At 44.4% G+C, this 18,761-nt stretch overlaps 1 protein-coding gene and 1 long non-coding RNA gene across 2 annotated transcripts in view; one reads left to right on the top strand and one right to left on the bottom strand.

Annotated features, from left to right (window-relative positions):
* The window catches only part of ATP6V0C (ATPase H+ transporting V0 subunit c), a 12,473-nt gene extending 4,705 nt beyond the window's left edge, over nt 1–7,768 (top strand). Inside the window, exons 2-3 of the mRNA XM_026071583.1 lie at nt 5,418–5,601; nt 6,930–7,768. Coding sequence (XP_025927368.1) covers nt 5,418–5,601; nt 6,930–7,134 — 389 coding nt within the window. The 3' untranslated portion in view covers nt 7,135–7,768. The remainder of the gene's footprint in view (nt 1–5,417; nt 5,602–6,929) is intronic.
* Nucleotides 7,423–18,655, bottom strand: LOC112968882. The gene is made up of 2 exons (XR_003254485.1): nt 18,596–18,655; nt 7,423–14,983 (listed from the first exon to the last, which is right to left on the bottom strand). It is a non-coding gene; the product is annotated as an uncharacterized LOC112968882 (long non-coding RNA).
* Between the last annotated feature and the right edge of the window lie 106 nt (nt 18,656–18,761).

The raw sequence follows: 18,761 nt of genomic DNA, 5'->3' as shown, positions 1-18,761 counted from the left end.
GAAATGAAGTTGCAGAGTAAAGTGCAACTTAAGATGCCATCTTCTGTTCTGCAGTCACTAGAGAATACTTCAAAGGCAGTGTGGTATGAGCAGGAGTAGTTGCACAGGAAAAAACTTGATGTATCAGAACTTGGAACTGCCAAACTCTGAAGCAGAGAGACTAGCATAAACCATCTCTTACTGCAAGCAGGTAAAATATTCGTCTCAAGACAGAAGTATTGTAACAGAAGTAAGCCAGGTAAGCAGTATTTCTACAGCTTAGATAAATTAAGGGAAGACATCTAAATAAGGGCATCCTTTCCACTCAGTAAATACCAGTGCTTGGAACATCTGAAATCCAGATTCAGCATCAAAATAGATACAGTCTTAACCATTGGCTCTGCAAAACCTGTCTGAAGCAGACAGTTTATGCTGCTGCTTGTACTGTGGCTGACTTCCAGATATGCCTAATAGGACTCCTGTCTCACCCTGAAGTCATTGTGGACTACAAAGTTTGCAGGTACTAACCATTACTCTGGGAACATTCAGGGCAGCAGCAAAGATGAACACAAGCTGCCTCAGGACCTCTAATCATACTTGCTTTTTTCTTCTTCCTAAGACTAGTCTGTTCCATCTACCCAGAGCCTAACTGGTTTTAACCAGTGGTTGCAAGCCTAAAAAACTGTCTTCAGTCTGATCAAACTAATACATGATACTTGAGACACATGGCTCCACAGAAGTGCATGCTTCCACCTGCTCAGCTGTCATCACAAAATATGAGGCATAACCTGCTGAGCTTGCTGTACTTCCTTCAAAAAGTGAAACTTGTGAGTGCAAGGTCTCAAGCCAGGCTAGTCTGGCTGCACAAGTGAGTCCATTGGATGCACTGTAAGATGACCTTGGCTTTCCTATGCTTCAGAAATGAGGCCTCTTACTAGCAGAAGTCATTTGCAGGTGGTGTAGGCTCTTTTTAGGCCAACTGGATGAAAGTGGCTCCTGCAACACTCTAACTACCCTGCTAGTCAGTGTCTGGAACACAGTGGTCCACCCAGTATGAGAAATGGGTTACCTTTAAGATTGCAGGGCAGTCTGTGATAAAGGAGGGTCAATAGCAAGCTAATGGACTTGACTTGTATGTTCCTGGACCTGTATGCCTTACTGCTGGCTTAAGAGCAAGCCTGTACTCTGATATAATGTGTAGTCCTTACCACCCTTTGCAACACAGCATCTGAAGCCAACACTTTTGCAAACTAGAATACCTACAAGTCAGTGGTTTCAAGCTGCTTGAACTAGTAACTCCTATATTTTTTCAGACCACCACTTGTACAGCATAACCATGAGGACCTGGCAGACTCTCAGTTCTCAGATTCACTGAACAAGAGTAAATTGCCTGTTAGCCTTGCTGACTTTTCTTAATGCTGTAACCTGAAAGTGCTAGGCTTGCCTGAAGTCTCCACACTCTCTAAAGTTAGGCACAGTATATTCTTCTTCCTTAACCCTACAAAAGGTGACTCACTAAAGAACTGAAAAGCATATAACTTCCTGTAGAGTGGCTTATCTGTTTACTTTCAACTGTTACCAGTGGGGGGCTAGCTAAAGTTTTCAGTCAGTGTGTTTTGAATTTTCATAGGCGCCAGATATTATTCCACTGATGTGGTTATCTTTTATATGGTGATGCAGCTGTACACAGCAACAGGGTTTTATGAGTTATCCATGTGTGTTCTTACTGTAATCTGAGGTATAGCTGCGTTCATGTTAAATTTGTTGGCAGGAGAGTCTTTAGAACATCAGTGGGAAGAAGCCTGTTTCCTTGAAAATGCCCAAGTTCTTGGCATGGCAAAGCGAGAAGTGTACTTGACCTGGGTACAACTTCTATCAGAGCTCTCCAGCAGTTTAAGAACAAAGCCTAGCAGATCTTCAGGTGAACTAGTGCCTGCTGTTCAGTTCAAGGGAAGCCTGCTTCTTACTGTAGAGGGCAGCCCATTTGATACAGGATTAATCAAGGCTCCAGATGCAAGTCCTCATCCAAAACGTAGTGTTTCAGACTTCTGCTATGATAGTAACTCATGATATAGTAATAAAAGCCAAGCTTTCCAGTGATAACTCATTTGCTAATGCAAGGAAATAGTTGTTAGTATTCTGGAACTCTCTCCTTCGTCATTGCTCCTGTTTCTCACCACAGTTAAGTAGGCTTTCCCCACAGCAATGACTTGCTCTGGATGGACTGAATGCTGCTGGAGTGTGCTTGACGCTCTGAACCTGAACCTCTGATATTCTTAGGCTAAGCATGTCTGGATGTATTGCAACAGCTGAGGCTGTAGGAAGTTGTATCTACGTAAATACTTCTTTGACTTGAAGGCTATTGATAATGTAGTCACTGTCTAGCAGCTGCAGTCTTGGTGTGTAACAATAAGTATGACTCTTGTTCCATTTTTCAGTCTTCCATATACATCTCTTCAAACCCTCTTCACTGAGAAGGCTTCAGAAGCCATATCCTTATCTTCTAACTCAAAGGTATCCTAAATCTAGGATATGTATGAAGTACTGTGCTTCAAACATTCACAGCTGTCAAGAGGTACATGACAATTGACCTGAGTGCTAAGTGACCCACGGCTGAAGAGCCATGGCATTTGATAGCTGTGTCCTGGTAGGAGATGGATATAGCCTCTGCCACCTGGAATACAGTATTGTAGTATTGCCAAAGGTGCAGGGAGCATTTTTCAGTTTAGTGAAGTGCAACAGAACCAGCTGTCCTGTAGGAGATGCGGCTACAGGAGACTCCAATGTAAGCCTGCTGATCAGGTTGCTGATATAAGACTTCATTGGGGACAGATGTGCCAAGCCCTACTGAGGCTGTACTTACAGGGCCTGTGACTTCCCCCTCCTCCCCTCACCCCTGGTAGTCTGACAGCTCTTCAGAGCTATCTAAAAAGTGCAGAGTATGACAACTAGCTGCCACAGAGTCTGCGTAGACTAAAGGTTTGGCTAGATAGCTTAACAAATTAAGGTATAAGTTTTTGTCTGTGCCCTAGATTAGGTCAACTGAGAATTCATAAACTTGCTCTGATCTTCCCCCTTCCCAAAAGCTTAAGCAGACTGGCTTTCTGTAAGCAGTATTACAAAATCAGCTTCTGTAATTCATCACCGTGTTAATTGCAACATGTTTAAGTAACTTCAGGCTTGGAGGAACTACTGACTGATCTAGTCTTAAACAGTGAACTTCCCTTCCCTCACAAGCCTCTGCTTTCCTGCAGAGGATTGAAAAAATTCCATACAAAAGAAATGGCTTCTGTGAAATGCTCTGGCCAGTCTAGAAGTAGGTAGTCTGAATCTTGATTCCACATACTTAGTGTCTCTGAAAGATGCTTCAACCAGAAGAGAAAGCTCCTAATTCAAGTTAGATGTAGGGTAACTTCTATCTTCCTAGACCTCCCAAGAGATAGGCACTTCACTACTGCCACTGGTTTTGCTGGGTTAAGACTGCACTGGTTTCCAGGCTCATAGCTTAAATCTCCAGGTGAAATCTGTTTGCTGCTCTTGGTTCTGACTTCTTAGTAAACTAGACCATTAATAGATGTAGTAAAGAGTTGTTCAGTGTGATTTAAAACTGAGGCTGTTCTGTCTCTGATCAGGATCTTCCCTGGAAGAGAACCAGACTGCAGGAGGTTCCAGAGCTGTGCTAATACAGAACCAATCTGTAGTTGATTGAGACTTTCCCTTCAGGCTAGTATAACTAAAACTAAACTTCCTTCTGACACAGTCTTGTGTTAGTGCCATGCGGTTACATTTACTAATCTTCAGAAGACTTAATGCAAAGCCAGGAGGACCACTACTCAGCTCTTGACTGCTTGAGAGTAGACTCTGTGTAGATGATGAATGTGAAGTGGGAAACCATATATCATAAACCCCATGAATACCTTCCAGCAACTCTTCTGATCAAGCTGCACCATTCCACACTTGGATACTAGTGTAAGAGGAACAGAAAATCCTCACTGTGGACCGAGCAGTTCTCCCTTTTAGAAGGGAGTGTAGAAACTTATTTTTTAAAAATGGGCTGAACAAACTCAAGTATAACAAGTCTCTGAACATTAAAGTGATTTGAAATCCTTATCGTTTTGGCTACTTCCCAATAGCCTCTTAGAGCAGGCAAGAGCAGTTTCATGCGAGTTAAACAGAACTGTTGCCTTTGAATATCAACCTGATGGTGCCAGAAAAGGAGGTTCCCCTTCCAAATAGCTGGGTTATGCTGTTTCAAGTAATTAGCCCTGGATGGCTGCTAACCTGCATGTTATCTCTTCAACAGCAATGAGTGCAGTCCCAAGTTTCAGCCCACCCAGCTGGGGACTGTCCAGTTACAGGGCTCTTAACTTACTCCAGGATAAGTTTGAAAGGACAGTGGGTCTTTCCAGGTACTTCAGAATCAAAGCATGAATCATTCATTGCAGCTTTTGTGAGACTAATTTAAGTTTTCAAGGCAGAAAATACTTGTGGGATGGAACTACAGGTCTCTTAAATCCAGCAGCTCTCACTTAGAGATAAGCCTGTGTTCTAGTTTGCAAACCAGGCTTTGAATTCATGGCTTAGTCTCTGCATGCTCAGGTGATGCATCTGGGTAGGTGATCGTATACTTCAGTGAACTTTAGGAGCAAGGTTGTTGTATAGCTTGTAGATTAGAGGACTACCCTTAACTCTGGTTCCAGTAGTTGGATTATCAAGTGTTTGGACTTGAATCCTTCACAAGTAGGGATGTTGCCTAACGGTGTCCTTTCACCAAAGAATGAAGTGCAGCAATAGTATGCACATTCACTGCTATCTCAGTATGTTTGATACAGCTGAAACTGTATACTTCACCTCAGTCCAAACCATGGGCCAGGTAGGCTTTGTGATGAAAGACTTGTGAAGGATGCTGATGGGAGACAATTTGTTAAGCATGGGTACATTCAAGAACTTGGCACAAGTGGCTTAAATAAGTTCACTGACTGTAAGAAACTTAGCTTTCAGTCACGTTACATCCTGCTGCAGCAGCAAAGCATGTCCTGCTGCATTTCCTCCATAATTCAGCTGAACAGAGCCTCTCCAGTGTGGGCTTCCCAAGGACATGAACTCTAAAGTAACAAGGTCAAGTTTAGATGCTAAGCCCTGGTCCCTATGAAGGGAATGGATCTCTGTACTGGACCACATTCCCTGACATGAAGCTAGGTTGGAGAAAGTGTTTTATCACAGATACCAGAACAGCACCCTCTTATCTAGCTTCAGTCTAGAACTATGGACAAGTCACTTCCCATCTGTTGGGGGGGGAGGTATTTTTGGCAGACAAATCAAGTAGTCAAGTGACCACATTAGACTTGCACAATTCTTCCCTGTGCTGACTCAACAGTTCTAATACTGCAATCTGTGGTGTTTGGGGACATGTTTAACATGATGATTTTCTCTTCCAGCCTTGGGAGCTGCTTATGGAACAGCAAAGAGTGGCACAGGTATTGCAGCCATGTCCGTCATGAGGCCTGAGCTGATCATGAAGTCAATCATCCCTGTTGTCATGGCGGGTATTATAGCCATCTATGGCCTGGTAGTGGCAGTCCTCATTGCCAATGGCCTCTCATCTTCTATCACACTATTCAAGTAAGTTTGTGCTACACCTATTGTTTTTGTCCAAGGTTGTCTTAATCATTACTTTGTTTCCAAACGGGTGGATGTCACCTAAACAAGACCGCAAGCAAGACTGGCAGCGCAGTTCAGTGTAAATGCTAAATGATCCTAACCAGGGCTTCAGAGTTTGGCCTGGATTTCAAATGTCCTGCCTAATACCTTAGCTTCAGTGGTAGGGTTGCTGACTAGTTTACCATATTAGCTAACAAATCGGACCTCCCATTGCTAGAGGTAGTGCAGTAGTTTATAATTTGGAAGAAACAGTGTTCAGACAGTCCTAGAATAGGAAGCTAAGGTTGTTTCATGGAGCCAGATTCTAGACCTGGAATATACAGGTCTTTCAAGGAGTTAATCAGACTGTCTAAATAGTTCAGCTGTTGCCTGGGAGATGAATGTGAATAATTAATATTGCTCACTTCTTTACATGCTGGTAAGCCAATCCTCAAGCTATACATGGTGCTTCTGCACCTGCTACAGTCTGACACTTAAGCTGCCTTTGGCTTTTGAGAATAGCTGGAAGAAGCTTGAGCCTTGTCAGAATAACACAAGGCCTCTGAGATGTCTAACAGAATAGACACCTGCGTCATGGTGCAAGCTATAGCTCATGCGCCTTAGGTTTGGCCTAATCATATTCAGCCTTGATCTCAGAAACGACAGGTTCAAATGTTCCTTCTTGGTTACCAGATGGTCAAATACTGGTAGGGACTGCTCCTCAGGAACCCCAGTCTGGAAAACCAGACCGTTCACTGACTGACATGAGTGTGTCAGGTTCATGTGCAGCTTTCCTGCTTTGCAGTGCAAGAGGCTCCAGATGCCAGATGTGCTATGATATAGTAAGGTTGCTAAAGGTAGGAAACAAACAGCTGTTAATAGACTATACAGCACAGTGGGATAGGCATTACTGTGAATGGTAGCCCACGTGGCTGGAATAAGTACAGCTCTGGCAGCATGCTAAGCCTGGTGCTGGCCAAAGCAACTACAGGCAGGCCAGGTGGCCATGCAAACTTGTAGGCCCGATAACCAAGCTTAGTTTACATGGCATACTTGAACATCAACTGATCAAGATCTTGCATAGCTCCTGATTCTTGAAGTATGTGCTTCTTGAGACATCTAGCTTCAGTACTTAATGAGATATGCTCTGCTTGCTTAAGAGTATGGAAGCTGTTGCTGCAGGAAAGAGGCTTCCTTTAAATGTTGTTAATCCTTAAATTCACTTTGGGGAGAGCAAAGAAGTGTCTGAAATTAAAGGGTTGGGTTTCCTGTTGCTTGCCACTGAAACTTTTCTCATCTCTGTCTTACAGGAGCTTTCTTTACCTGGGTGCTGGCTTGAGTGTGGGCCTCAGTGGTCTGGCTGCTGGCTTTGCCATTGGCATTGTGGGTGATGCAGGTGTACGGGGAACAGCACAGCAGCCCCGGTTATTTGTGGGCATGATCCTGATTTTGATCTTCGCTGAAGTTTTGGGTCTCTATGGCCTCATTGTTGCCCTTATCCTCTCTACAAAGTAAATGTCACAGTATGATGTAAAGAGATAAAACAAATCCACATTTAAAAAAAGCTCCAGAATGAAAATGGTCTCTCCAATGTGTACAGTTGTCCCAATTTGGTAGTTGATATCTTGTAAATGCGCAATGTATGTTAGTGACTTGTCTGTCCTGTGTGTACTTCAATATTAAATTGGATGGGCTGCTCCAAGCCTGCTGCATGGCTTGGGGTGGCCTGTGTGCAATTTTCCACCCATTTGCTGTTAGTACTTTATGTATAAATATGAACTAGACGTGTAATTTTTTCTCTTCACTGGATGTTTATTTATAAAAGACTTGACATGTTCATACATCTATGGAGCAAGGATTTTCAATTTCCCATGCTATATATATTAATCTTATATATAGGTAGATTATTACACTGTGGGGTCAATTGTAAGTGCAGAGAATTCCTTGGATGTAACTTTGATTCTAAAGATTGCTGTAGTGTCCTGGTATTGGAGTATGAGAATTGTTTGTGTTATATTACAGCAATTATCAGAAACACTCCTGTGTTTCCAGTAGTAAAAGCGTATGCTCCGGCATCAAAGTCGTGCACCCAGTGTTGGGTTACAAAGTTATACAATGTTTCTGAATAAAACTTCCTCACTACATTGCTGTAACAGACTCCTGTGGCTTAATTTAATGCATTTGACAGGTCTCTTGCTGCTCCTTAGGAAGGGGAAAAGGTTCCCTTAAGGGGAGGTAGATTCTTGAAGTAACTGAGCACTGAGTAGAAGAGGAGTCCTGTGTTGTAATCAAAGGCTAAAGCGACCTTTCTCCTGGGCAAAGAACAATGGTGCTTCCAACTGCTGCCTGTGAGGAACAGTCACAGTGACTAATAGCAGTGCTACTGATGCTCAGCTACAACCTGACAAAGCAGTATCTCTTCACTACGTGTCACGTGCTAATTCTGTGTAGTAGGCTGTGCAGAGTGCTCTGATCAGACATGAGGTCAGGGAGCAAAGATGCAGGCTTCAGCATGTGACAAGGAATAGAAGCTGCCAGAGGCCTTTTGGGCAGCTTGTTCTTCTTGTGCAAAAACTTAGATGGTTGGAGAGCTACGGTGTTAGCGATGATTACCTCTAAAGTGCCTGAATAACAGTCTCATCAGTGAAGATAAGTTCACTCAAGAACTCATCTTTTAACTAATCAGCTTGTAAGTTGGGGAAAATTCCACCTGAAAAGTTCTGCTGTTACAGCTACATAAAGCTGAAGCAACCTTCTCTTGGACTTAAATGTCACAAAGTAATGCTGGAGCTTGTACAGCAAATACATGTCAAGAACCCTGCATGTGGAATTTGTTCCAAACTAGCTTCAGGAAGCTCTTACAATGTATATCACCTTCATCATGCGATTTGGAGAACAAGTGAAGCATTTCTTGTTCAAGCTGAAACTTGACTATTATACTTGGACAGCTGGTACTTGTAATGCCTTGGTGATCAAGTTAAGCTGAGGAATCTGGAATGATCTGTCACAACCCCTCTATTGTCAGCCTTTTTGAGAGTGTAGGTGTGGCAGTGGTGTTGTAGATGTGATGTATCAATATAATGTATATACCTGTGCAGAAAATGGGTCAAATATATACATTGTAAAGACCTGTGGCCAAAGCCCTGGGAGTGTAATTGAAGCAATAACAGCTGCAGCATCAACCTGGCAGAAGCATATGCACCTTCCAGCTAGCTGGTCTCCAGACTAGGGATCACTCAGTAGACTGTTATATGAGCAAATAGTCCTACTAGCTTGAGTTTTCATCGCAGCTTCCATGAAGGTGTAGTTTTATCAATGGGTTCATTCTTTTTTCTAAAAGCTGATCGGCCTGAATTCATTTAACAGACTATCAGCTGTTTGGCTTTGCAGTGGGGGTACCCTACTGATCTTATGTTTTGGAATGACTTCAGAGCACTCTCAGCAGTGGTGATGGTAGTGCTCTGGGTGTACAGAGGCATAAATTGGTATATAGAAAATGCTGGATGTCTGCTGAAGCATCAGATGGGGCAGAGGAAAGTTTCTCTAAAGCTTGCTGATTTGAATCATTTTGAACTTTCTTGAGCAAAAGTGATAGAGTCTTATCCTCAAAACTACATTTAACCAGGTGGTCATAAATACTTATGGAAACTATAGTGTAATTCTCTCAGCAATGTTCGCAATGAGTGTCTTCCCACAACTGTTGCAAAGCTTGCAGCCAGGGTGGGTGAATTAGAATTTCAGGCTCTTTCCTGAAAGCATACTACATGTAATTCTATTTTGCAGATGTGGTCAGAAGAATTGTATTTTGATTGTGTAGCAGGATAGGAGGAGGCCTGGCTGGGGTTGTGAATATGTTTGTAAGATCTGTTTTTTACATTCTTTAGGGGGAATCTACTGTCAGCCTTGGTTTCAGCCAATTTAGAAGAATGTAAGCAAATTGCATTTAAGAGAGCAACTAAATGCTGGTGGTAACTCTCTCTAGAAGAATAAAGCAATTTAAAGGCAGGTCTCTGTAGGACCTCTAAGATCACATTGTAGCTTGGTGACATCTTACAGAAAGTTGGCAGTTACTGGGCTCAACTTCATGACAGATACTTACGTAACTAAATGCAGGCAAAATCCCATCACCAAGCATTTTGTTTTGTGCCTTAGAATGTCAAGCCTTTCTCATTATTATATGAGCCCCCATAAGGCAGGGGAACAGAGCATAAAACAAAAGCTGGGATAAGCATGCATAGGGAAAGGATTGCTTTGCAGTGAGAACCAGCAAAGGAGTTAAGAGTAAAATTAACAGTCTGTGTGTGTTGCTTTGGCCATACATTTGCGCTGGTGGTCATGCTCTAGATCCTCATTGATGACTCCCAGGTGAAAACTTGCATTTCAAGTCCTTTGTTGGTGCTGTTTTGTCAGCAGATTTCTCAAGTGATTCAGGGCATTAGGAAAATTATGGACCTTTCAGTCCCTTTCCTTCATTTACTGCCAGCAACATGCTAGCAGAGTGGAGTCCCTGCCAGGGGGTGGGAAGACACTCTTTGCAAACATTGCTAAGAGAGAATTATACTATGGTTTCCTTAAATGTTTATGACCACTAGGTAAGCATAGTTGACTTTATAGTTGGGTTGGAAGAGGAGAACAGGCAGCCCCAGACCATGAAAGGACAGGCTCTAGAGTGCCTGATTCAAAAGAGGTGGTGTCTACTGGCACATAAATAGTTCTCTCTAGTGTGGCAGATTGCGTGCCTGTGATTGTGCACTGCAGAGTGAGTCAGCCCTGCAGAGAATGGAGCAGGATGGCTCTGCAGCAGCAGCAGCAGAGGATACATGTCCATTAGTAGTCGGTTCAGGCTAGGTAAGGTCAGAAGATGCCTGCTGTCAGATGCTGCGTGCATAGACAGTTCCTTCGTAGAGCTTGCTCACCTTTCTCTTATTTAAATCTTTCATACTAGCTTCCCCCCCCGCCCAAGGCTGCAGCTATTTGTTGTGCAGGGAGGGGTTTACTGCTCTGTTGGAGAAGCACATCTTTGAAGTTTGGTCAGTGACTGCTTTCTAGGACTGCTTTAGTAAATTCAAATACTTCTTTAAATGAACTGCAATAAGATAACTCCTGTTCAGAGAAACGCCTATTCCTCTCCCATAGGTACCAAGGGAACCCTGTGGTTGATCCGTTACTGGAGATGGGGAATGAATACCGCTGACCAGAAAAGTGTAACTCTTGGTGAGAAAAGCCCAGCAGTTGGGGTGAAAGAAGGAACAAGCCAAGCAGTAAGAGCTGCAGAAAGCTGTATGAATGAGGAGAAAGCTGGACTTGTGGTTCAAGATCTGGGTCCAGTTTCCAGCATTATTCCAGTTCCCTTGTGTGATGTTGAACAGATTCTCTGTTGCAGTTCTACACTGTGAAGTGGAGGTGATAATCTTTTGTCAGAGATCTAGTTTTAATTATTCAGGCAGCACACAGCTTTGCTCTGAGTGGAAGCCTGTGGCTGTTTCTGTAATACAAATAGTTTTTGGCCTAGAAGATAGCAGAAAGGAGTCAGAATGCTATAGGAGACATGTCCAGCAGCTGGACACAAGGAGTGGTTAGGTCTGAACAAGAAATCTGTCCTCACTCCCATCAGTATAGAAACCTGGGAAAACCTTGGCTTTATGCTGGCTTTTAAAGTTGTTAGATGACCCACTTTCACGGTCTTGCAGTCTGCAGAAGTAACCAGGTGATAACCCGCATGTTCCTTTTCTACATCAATCAGTCTGCTTAATGACCCAGTCCAGAGCCAGCTTTTTATGGGCATTGAGGCAAGTCTGTATAGGATGCTGAGCTGTTCACTGGCATTATGGATTTTCCTCCTTCTCCCATGAGAATGAGTCTTTCAATATGAGGTGGATTTTGCACCCAGCTTGTGCACTGAGGGAATGGAAGTGTCCGTCAGTATTTTCTAATAGGTTAATTCAGGAGATTTTGGTAAGAACTTAACTTCAGGAGTACTGCACTGGTAAAGATGAGTTGCATCTTTTCAGAGTTTCTTATTTCAGAATCCGGATTTCATCAGCCCCAGCAAACCATAGAATGTTTGCTAACGGATGGAAGGATTTCATCATGATCATTACAGATCTGCTAATCCCATCTGGACTGCTAGCTAGGGGGACAAGTGATTATTGGAGTGATAGGGTCAAACTTAAGGTTGTTTGGGAAATTTTAGCCTTGAATTTCTAGTATGAAAAACTTTTTTTTTTAACATTAACCTTCACCTGTCTTTCAGATAATTGTTTTAAATTACTGTGATGTCCTAAGATGAAAAATCAACTAAATTTACTTTAAAAATCTTCATGATTTATCTTTTGAGATTTGGGATAAACTCAGCGAGGGAAGATTGTGTGACCCCATCCACATGTGGAATTACTTCTATTTCGATCAGAATATAGTTTGGGTAGTAGTTGAGTCCTTTGTGTCTGTGATCTGTTGGAATAGTCTGGTTGGGTGAGGTCTCTAAAATTCCTTAACATTTGTGAATAGTAGGATTTTATCTGTGATTGTTTAGGGATTGTTTTTCCTTGGGAGACCTGATTTACAGAGAAGCATAGTAACCTGGAAAAGTGAATATGCTTTAGGGGAATAAAAAGCTCATGAAGAGAAATTAATCCCAAAAGCTAAGCAATTGTTTTCAACTACAATGCAACATCAGATATAATAAAAACAACTTTCTCTGTCAATAAACCTTGCTTCCCTCACAGTCTAACCATGCGGATGTTGATTGTATGGCCTTTTACAGTTTCCATCTTACCTTGCCATAGAAAACCTCACTGTTCCACAGGTGAGAATCACCTGTGTCTTTGACACACAGGGACTTACCACTTGTACTCTTAGTATACCTCTTTCAGCTCTACAGGTATTAACCATCTCTTTCTCTTGATATAATAAACACAGAGCAAGTCTTCCCAGTGCCACTTACCCTGGAGCATGATTTTTTTCTGTTTCAGAGTTAAAGGATTGTGTTCCCAAAAGCATCTCTCTTTTTGTTACTATCAGTCACTAATAAATGCTGTTATCTTTCTCTACAAGCCATGCTACATTTAAGCTCACAGTCACAGCTTTGCTACTCATGTCTCTGAATTTCTGTGTCAGACTAGTTTCTGTATCAAAGCTTCAAAACCAAAGCATCTAGAAACAACACTCCCACCCACAACCACCCCCCCTCACCTTACAGTATGTTAGGACCAGAACTCTCCTAGGGACCAAACTGTAGGGTCCTGAATGCCTCCCAGAAGACCCTGAGCATTGACAATTCTCACTGACTCCCATGAGAGTGGGAGCTGGATAGCAGGAGGCCAGGATGAGGCCCTGGAAAAACCCATGACTCAGGTTAGCCATCTTTCTTTTGCTGAGGGAATGAGGTGCACTCACCACAAGCTGAAGACCTATCACCTCTCCCTTTACTGAAGGTTTACTGGTGGCTGTTTCACTGGCCCTGGTCCCTTATTAGCACTTTGAACCATCTTGTTTATGCTGTTGTATCTATTTGCTCCCATGCCACTTGGTGAGAGAAAGGGGTGACCTCAAGTGGCAGAGAGTGATAATGACCACCACCATCTAAATTGCCTTTGTTTAGGTCAGGTAAGTTGAGATGAAATCTTAGGAAATCACTGATATTCCCAGGACTGGCAGTGTGTTTCCAGCTCATTGATGTAAACAATATCCTTGGCTGCTGAGTGCATTAGGGCAATTTCTTAGACTTCTTTGTGAATGCCCATGAAAAGTTAGAAGCCAAGGCTTTATCTTCACAAGCGTTTCTTTTGGCAGCAATGGTGGCCTAAGCCCTCCCTCCTCTGGCCACCTATATCTTCTTTCACAGCTATAACACGCTCTCCCCTGTTTCTCCCAAGTGTGTTGGTACAACTGTCCTGAAGCCAGGCAGTGAATCTGATTTGGTAATTGAGCCAGGTTAAAAATAACTAGACCTGAAGAAAAAATGTCTGCTAAAGAAAATGCATGTGAAACTTCAGCTTGAGATTCCCTCAGCCTATTACCAGGACAGTAGAGAGAAAGAGTATGCAACTACTGGTGACACAAGACAGAGTTCATTTCAAACTGAGAAGTAAAGGCAGAACATCCAAAGAAATAAATATGTAAGCAGGACAGATGACAAAGTTGGTGTGGGTGACATACCTACAACTTTGATGAAGCAAATTGCAATATATTTCATCTCAGCACAGACTGTTCTGTTTTTCCCAGCAGCATGGAGGGAGGTTCAGGCTGTTTTCAGTGTTCTGATTCAGTGACTCATTTTCTGGCTTACATCTGCTTATAGATTTTGTATCCCTTTGTCTCCAAAGGGTCAGCAAATCTATGTCAACGAAGTGGACCTTGTGGCAGAATATTCTTAAGCAGTGAATGTTACTGTCTGTAAGCAGTCAGTATTTACATTTACCTGGATGTCTCTTCCACTACCAAGAAAAGTTATTGTCACAAGTCTGTCAGCATGTACATTCAGATGAAAGTGCCCTTCCTTGGCACAGGCAGTTTGGGTGCTGCATATACCTTTTGACATCTGAGTTCATTTTAGCAGCTTGGAAAGGTACTTTCAGTCCTGAGAGAATCATTTGATCAAATAAGCAGGCTTGAGATATATTTTTAGGATTTATTTGCTCATTCCGCTTTTGGTGCCTTTGTTTCTTCAGCTTTGCCTGTACTAAAGCCACAGATCATTCCCACTGATGTGCAGCTGGATGCCCCTGGACATGGATAATTTCAGCCACAATGAGTAAAACCTGCCTGAAGCCATTCTTAGCCTCAAATTCCCAAAACAATGCTGTGCATGGTTTTCCTGGGCTAAATTAAAATCTTTCCCAGCTATCTGTTTCAGTGGCCTTTACCGCTAACCCTGCTGACAGTAAGGTGTAGCTTACATAGTGTGGGCAATCATTGACATCATGGAATGATAAGTACAGCATAAAACCTCATCTAAATTCAATTGCTGGCCAGGCAGGGATGTTATGTTCATGCACAATTACGTTCCCCATCATTTATCTTTTCCAGTGTGATTTATTGAAGGAGCTCACATCAGCACCCTGCCTAGACACAGTCCTTGACTCTACAATACTGTGGGGCACTGAATTAGATACACATGAGAATGAGAATGGAGACTCTTTGTTGCAGCAAGCAGTTGTCCCTCTGAAGCAAAGAGGATGGAAAGCAAATGGAAGTGTTTGCAAGGAGATATTTAGCACTAAATATTTGGACTGTTGAGGATGCTGGGTTTGATTTGAACAAAATGTAGTACTTGCCTTTAAAGCTTAGGCATTTTGGAGATTTATTCCCCTTCTGGCCACAGAGATTGCAGACATCAAAAGGGCCATTGGTAGCATCAGAACCCCTGGAGGGAAAAGGCAGGAGGACTAGCTGTTAGAGCACAGAACAAGCATTCTGTGTTCGCTTCCACACTACTACTGACTTGTCAAGTGACCTTAGGGAGCCTGCCTACAGCAATGCTGTTAGCTTAAAAATAACATTAAAAAGAAGTAATGATTTACCTGCCCATGTTACAGTTAATTCTTTTTTCCTGAACCTGAGATTCAAAAAGGAACAGTGAAGTGAGGGGTTCCACCATCTTTACTTTGACCGAGCCAATAAACAGTTTGAATTTTATTTTGTCAGTGTAATTGTTTTGGTGTAGTATTGTGCCCAGCCAGCTTTCCAAGCAGGTACACAATTTGCAACACTTCATCTCCGAGCTCTCTGGGGCAAGAAGCAACTTGTACATCTAGCACACCTGGGTCTAGCCATTCAAGAAGTAAATAATCATGAGCCTGACAAAGCAAGGCCTACAGAGCTGCTTCCCTGCATACTGGATGTAATCCATTGGCACCACAAGGTACACTGTGCATGCTGTGGGCAGACTCTGGAGAATCCCATGCATGTGCAACACCAGTTCCTCCAAGTAGAGTCCTTATCGCCCAGAGAAGCTTCTGTCCACCATAGACATTCAAGCCAAAGTTACTTATTCATAAATCCACAGATGTAAAAGCCATTAGGAACCACTAATTCATCTCATCTGACCTCTCAGGCCTTTGAACTTTGCCTGATAAAAAGTTATACCTGAGTATAGCATTTCTTCCACAAAGGCATTCAGTTCTGACTCAAAGATGTCAAACATTGGAGGTATATGCCAACCGCTGGCTCAGCAGCACTGAGGGATATAGCACCAAAACCCATCAGCTTATGACATGACTTTTGAGCTAGTGATTACATTACCAGTACGATAGCTGCATCACGGCTCACTGAGTGCTGCAGGATCCTCGGCTGGAAGTTGCCAGGTCCTGGTAAGGTAGTGAATTTGTAAGGGTAAAACTAGTTTGGGCTTATTCTAATCCATCCTAGAGCTGCAGAATTCTTTGGTGATGATTCAGCTCTGCAGAGATCAGAGATTCAGCTCTGCTGAAATCAGAGATTTCAGCTCTGTGGAGAAGGACCTGGGAGTGCTGGTGAACACGAAGTTAACCATGAGCCAGCAATGTGCCCTTGTGGCCAAGAAAGCCAATGGTATCCTGGGGTGCATTAGGAAGAGCGTTGCCAGCAGGTTGAGGGAGGTGATCCTTCCCCTCTCCTCAGCCCTGGTGAGGCCACATCTGGAGTACTGTGTCCAGTTCTGGGCTCCCCAGTACAGGAGAGACATGGCACTACTGGAGCAAGTCCAGCAAAGGGCTTCTAAAACGGTGAAGGGCTTGGAGCATCTCTCATATGAAGAAAGGCTGAGAGCTGTGACCTTTTAGCCTGGAGAAGAGAAGACTCAGAGGAGATCTTATCAGTGCGTATAAATATCTGAAGGGAGGGTGTAAGGAAGATGGAGCCAGACTATTTTCAGTGGTGCCCAGTGACAGGACGCGAGGCAACGGGCACAAACTGAAACACAGGAAGGTCCATCTGAACATGAGAAAACACTTTTTCACTGTGAGGGTGACAGAGCACTGGAACAGGTTGCCCAGAGAGGTTGTGGAGTCTCCTTCTCTGGAGATATTCAAAACCCGCCTGGACGCGATCCTGTGTAACATGCTCTAGGTGACCCTGCTTGAGCAGGGGGGTTGGACTTAGACAATCTCCAGAGGTCCCTTCCAGCCTCAACCATTCTGTGATTCTGTGTGTGATTCTTTAAACTATCTCCTGCACTGAGAGGCTCCTATCTGCAATTAGTGTAAACACAACAGTAAAAGAATCTGCCCTAAACATTTCTAATCTGAGCATAAGGCAAGCGACAGTAGGAGGTGCGTGTTGAATGGCAAGAACAAGGTAACAAGATGTTTGTGACAAAAATTGACATCTGCAGTGGCCAGTGCACTGAGATGTGTGCCTGCTACAATTCCTCCTTCACTCTTTTCTCCAGCTCACTTGAGCTCACTGAATTTGGGATTTCCCTGGGTAAGACAAGCTCCCTCAGGAAATGACTCCCTTCCCAATGGTGTTTAGCAGACCTTTCCAAGAGCATTTCATGAACTATCCATTATATACTGCAGTGAAACACCATTTGCTGCTGTCTACCCCCTTAGAAACTTTAATATGAATCATTACTCATTTGTTTCCATTTAATGCTTAGTGTGATTAAAACAGACCAGAGAGTAAATCTACTCAGACATTCAGCTGCAAGCGTGAGAACTGTCAAAAAAAACCCAGCCTGATGGTTAGGCTTACTCTAATTTGGGCTGCAGCAGAGTGAGAGAAAGGAGGCAGAGGAGCCACAGCTCTGCAAACTCACGACATCCTGGTGGGGTGGTTTTTTGTTCAGTGCGCAAGCAGCACACAACTGGTGTGTTCAGAGGAAGCCAGTTCCTCTGGACGTGCAAGCTCCCCAAATGAGAGCGGAAATCTTCCTGTTTGTTTTATGTTCACCACGGACAATTACCTTTGGTCCTGTGCAGGTGACAAAAATAGACTATACTCATCATCCTTTGTAATTCAGTAAGTAACCTTGGGGCCCTGGAGAGGCAGTTCAGTAATGACTGCCAGAGGCTGTGGTGTATATTTAGAGCCCACCTGGAGCTATAAAGCAGCCCTTCTGACATATATAAGGTTTCACCCACCTCTCTCCTGGCTGGATCTTTCTCTGCCTTTGACCAGTCTCTCACTGAGCTCTGGTAGTATCAGGGTCTATTTTTTCTCTCAGCTGCCTTAAATGAATTTATTTCAGGTTTGTAGCCTCACTGGCAAGAGCGATATGAGACTTCAAACCCCCATCAAGTTTTAAAGCAAGCTTGCCACCTCCCAGAGTGGTCCTCTGGTGCAGAGGCACTGGGCTTACAGGAGCTGCTACTTCAGATGCCCACAGAGCGAGAAGTCAAGGCCAGAGGCATGTACACCTGCTGGATCCTCAGGGATGCTAAGCTGGAGGCGGCAGCTCCTGCACGCGCCAACAGGCAGTGCAGCCGTGGCCCCGCACAGCTGTGGCCCAGAGCATGTGTGACCTGGCACACTGTGCTCTGGACATTCCCATGCGGCGTAGGGCCCGACTCTGCCGCAGGGCCTTTCAGCACCGCCCGGAGGAAGAGGCTCACGGAGCACAGCCCCTCTGCCAGGCGAAGCCCCGCTCTCCCCACCGCCCACAGCCACCAGCCACCAGGGCCTCGCCCAGCTCTGCGGGGTGTGTCACCCCATCCATGCTGGCAGCTAGGGTGGCAAACGCTGCTGGGCGGCCACAGAGGCAGAGCTGCTGCGGGGAGAGGAGGCCAGCCGGCCGAAGACCCCTCTCCGAGGGCAGCAGCAGTGCCCGGGGAACAGGCAGGACAAACCCCCAGGTCCTCCCCCACCCCCAGCAACCTGCAGCTCTCAGGCTTCAGAGCTAGCAGTGGGGTCCTGCTGTTTAATAGCCCTTAGCGCACTTCTCTTTCGAGCAGAAACACCCCTTCCTCCCCACCAGGTCCCCAACCTGACCGGCCTCCCCTTCCCCCGTCCCAAATCCCCTTCCGAGCCCCCCCCCCGCCTGCGCAAAGGCAGCAACCTCCTCAAGATGGCGGCCGCGGCCAGCCTTCCCTTTTCCCGACCTTCCCATGATGGCGGCTCCGCGGGAGCTGGTCACGTGCGGCGGCGCGGGCACCCCGCTGTCGCCAGCTGAGCGGGCTCACGTGACCGGGCCCGGGCGGCGCTGGGCTGAGGCCGGCACCGCC

This window comes from Apteryx rowi, unplaced genomic scaffold, assembly GCF_003343035.1.
Source record: "Apteryx rowi isolate R43461 unplaced genomic scaffold, aptRow1 scaffold_329, whole genome shotgun sequence".
Lineage (NCBI taxonomy): Eukaryota > Metazoa > Chordata > Aves > Apterygiformes > Apterygidae > Apteryx > Apteryx rowi.
The sequence above is the reverse complement of the archived record's forward strand: the minus strand, read 5'-3'. Positions and strand labels throughout refer to the sequence as shown.